The sequence below is a fragment of the Octopus bimaculoides genome, chromosome 26, assembly GCF_001194135.2.
Source record: "Octopus bimaculoides isolate UCB-OBI-ISO-001 chromosome 26, ASM119413v2, whole genome shotgun sequence".
NCBI lineage: Eukaryota > Metazoa > Mollusca > Cephalopoda > Octopoda > Octopodidae > Octopus > Octopus bimaculoides.
Window position 1 is genome coordinate 2,241,296 of NC_069006.1, and position 3,067 is coordinate 2,244,362.

General features: G+C 44.8%; 1 protein-coding gene across 4 annotated transcripts in view; it reads left to right on the plus strand.

Moving 5' to 3' along the window:
- LOC106883979 (uncharacterized) overlaps positions 1-3,067 on the plus strand; it is a 130,492-nt gene that overhangs the window by 122,713 nt on the left and 4,712 nt on the right. For 3 of the 4 annotated variants that reach the window (XM_052976942.1, XM_052976945.1, XM_052976946.1), the window contains one exon: positions 2,494-2,556. The exons of the other annotated variant lie outside the window; for it this stretch is intronic. In XM_052976942.1, coding sequence (XP_052832902.1) covers positions 2,494-2,556 — 63 coding nt within the window. The remainder of the gene's footprint in view (positions 1-2,493; positions 2,557-3,067) is intronic. 4 annotated transcript variants of the gene reach the window in all.

Here is a 3,067-nt window from a genome sequence, read left to right on the forward strand (position 1 = left end):
TATTTATTTATTTATTTATTTATGTGTTTCAGCCAAGTGGCTGCGGTCATGCTGGTGCACCACCGTTATTTTTTAATATATATACATATATATACATATATATACATATATGCGCACACACAATCACACACACACACACACACACAGATATGGAGAAAGAGCCAGGGAGAGAGATGAGCATTCTGTCTTCACTGTATTTCACTTATCTTAATGTAATGATGGAGAAGGTGGAAACGGTGGTGTCTGGTGGGGTGGTCGTGGTGTGGTTGGTGGAGTTCAGTAGATATGCTATGTAGACCACCAGATGTGTGTGTGTGTGTAACAACTTTAACCCCCCCCCCTCTCTTTAGTCTTTCAGTTTCTCCATCTTGTCTCCCACTGTCCCTTCCTCCTCCTCCTACTCCTGTAATGTCTTTCTTTTCTGTTCCACTCCCCCACTGCCTGTCTCCCTCTCCCTGATTAATATCCTCTTGATCTCTACCTCAATACTCCCTTTTCTCCTCCTCTTCCTCCCAATCCTTCCTGTCCTCTCACTCTCTAAAAGTGCCTGACTCAGTCACTTGTCTATCTATCTATCTATGTCTGTCTGTCTGTTTGTCTACCTATCCATCTATGTTATCATTTTCACCCTTTCACCCTATTTTATGACTGACTAAAGATAACCCTTCATTTTCTCTCTCTCTCTCTCTCTCTCTCTCTCTCTCTCTCTCTCTCTCTCTCTCTCTCTCTCTCTCTCTCCCTCTCTCTCTCTCTGTCTCTCTTCTTTTCCTTTCTTGCCCAACTGCCAGGCATTCCCTCTTCTCTCTAATACTGATATCCCAGCATCACCTTCTCTCTCTTTCTCTCTGTATATCTGTCTTATTATCTATCTACACACACACACACACACACACACACACACATATGTATATCCTTCTCTCCCCCTCTCCCTCTCCTTGTACACACTCACTCTCTTTTTCTCTTTTCTGTCTGACTGCTGGCTTATTTTCATCCCTCCCTCTCTTGTTCACACACAAAATCTTTCTCTCTCTCTTTCTCCCCTCTGTCTCTCTTTCTCCTCTCTCTCTTTCTCCCCTCTGTCTCTCTTTCTCCTCTCTCTCTCTCTCTCTCTCTTTCTCTCTCTCCCCACATGTATGCCTTCCTTATCTTTGATGGCTTATTTCCATCTCTCTCTTACTCTCTCTCTCTTGCAAACACACACACACACACACATACACACGCACACATACATACATGGAGTCTCTCTTTCCCCTCTTTCTCCCCCATCACTTCCCGGTCTGTCTGTCTGTCTGTCCATCTGTCCGTCTCCTCATCAGTACAAGTCAATCTTGGATGCTGTAATAATGTATGCAACTCTGCCAGCTGTTCCGGGGACTTTACTACAACACCACCACCACCACTACAACCACAACCGCTACCACTTCTACTACAACCACAACCGCTGTTGGCTGTTGATGAACAGAACACCTTCTCATCCATCCAACCACCTTTAACTACTACTACCACTGGCATTAATACTGCTACCACCACTACCACCACCACCACACTGCACCACTGTTGCTGTAGCCTATACTATAACGTGCTTTTACTAGATACTAATATTATATCCCTTACTACTACTGCTGCTGCTGCCACCACTACTACTACTACTACTACTACTACTACTACTACTACTACTTCATTTACTATAGCTTACATCATACCGCCACTACCACAACTGTAGCCCAGACTGTAATTACTACTACGAATATCAGACTATAATTACTACTACTACTACTACTACTACAACTGCTGCTGCTACTACTACTACTACTACTGCTACCATTGCTACGATCTATTATAATGTCAATGCTACTGTAGCCCACACTGTAACAATATAACTTCATAGTGATACTGCAGCCCATACCACTGTCATTGTGATAACCCACCACATTTGTAACTGTTACTGTAAATCAGACACCACCACCACTGCTATAGCCTGCACTATACCAGCAACATTACTATAGCCCAAACCACATCAACACCACCTCTGCAACTGCAACCATAACCACCGTCACCATTGTTGTCACCTTATCATCCATCCAACCACCCTTAACTACTACTACCAATACTACCACCACTAACATTAATGTTATCACTGTTACTACCACTGCCCGAAACACATCACTACCACAACTGCAGCCCAAACCATAGCGACAGGTTTTAGTAAATACTTGCATTGAAGCCTGTACAACCACCACTGCTATAACCCATTGCATTATACCACTACTACTGTAGCCTGAACCACTCCATCGTTACCACTACCACCACAACTATAACCCAAACTATAGCAACTGTTGTTATAGTAAGTACTGGCACTGCAGCCCATACAACTCCCACTGTTATAACCCACCGCTTTGTACCACTGCTACTGTAGCCCGAACCACGCCACCGTTACCACTACCTTTACAACTGTAGCCCAAACTACAGCAATATGACTTCCTACTATATCAGGAATTTATGGAAAAGACTGAAACACTTGAAGAAGAAACGCCCCATTAAAATCAAACATATCCGGTAAGTGTAGCTTCTGTTGACCTTTATTTGGAGAGGGGTGCGTGTGGGGGAGGGGGTACGAGTGGGGGTCCTGTCTGTGACCCTCCCCACCACCACCTTGTTTAACTGTTCCTTTCAGGGAAGAGGTGTAGGGGCTCTGTGGCCCTTATGCTTTCTGCATTGTTATCTTCATTGACTTGTTGATTTCATGGGGGGTAGGGCAGGTTGGTGGTGGTCGTGGTGGAGGTGGTGGGTATATCTGTGGGGCCCCCTTGTTAGTATGTTGCATACTTAGAAGAGGTGTAGGGGCTCTGTGGCCCTTTTTTATGCTTTCTGCATTGTTGACTTGTTGATTTCATGGGGGGCAGGTTGGTGGTGGTGGAGGTAGTGGGTCTATATGTGGGGCTCCTTGTTAATGTTTCATAGAAGAGGTGTAGGGGCTCTGTGGCCCTTTCTTATGCTTTCTGCATTGTTGACTTGTTGATTTCATGGGGGGCAGGTTGGTGGTGGTGGAGGTAGTGGGTCTATATGT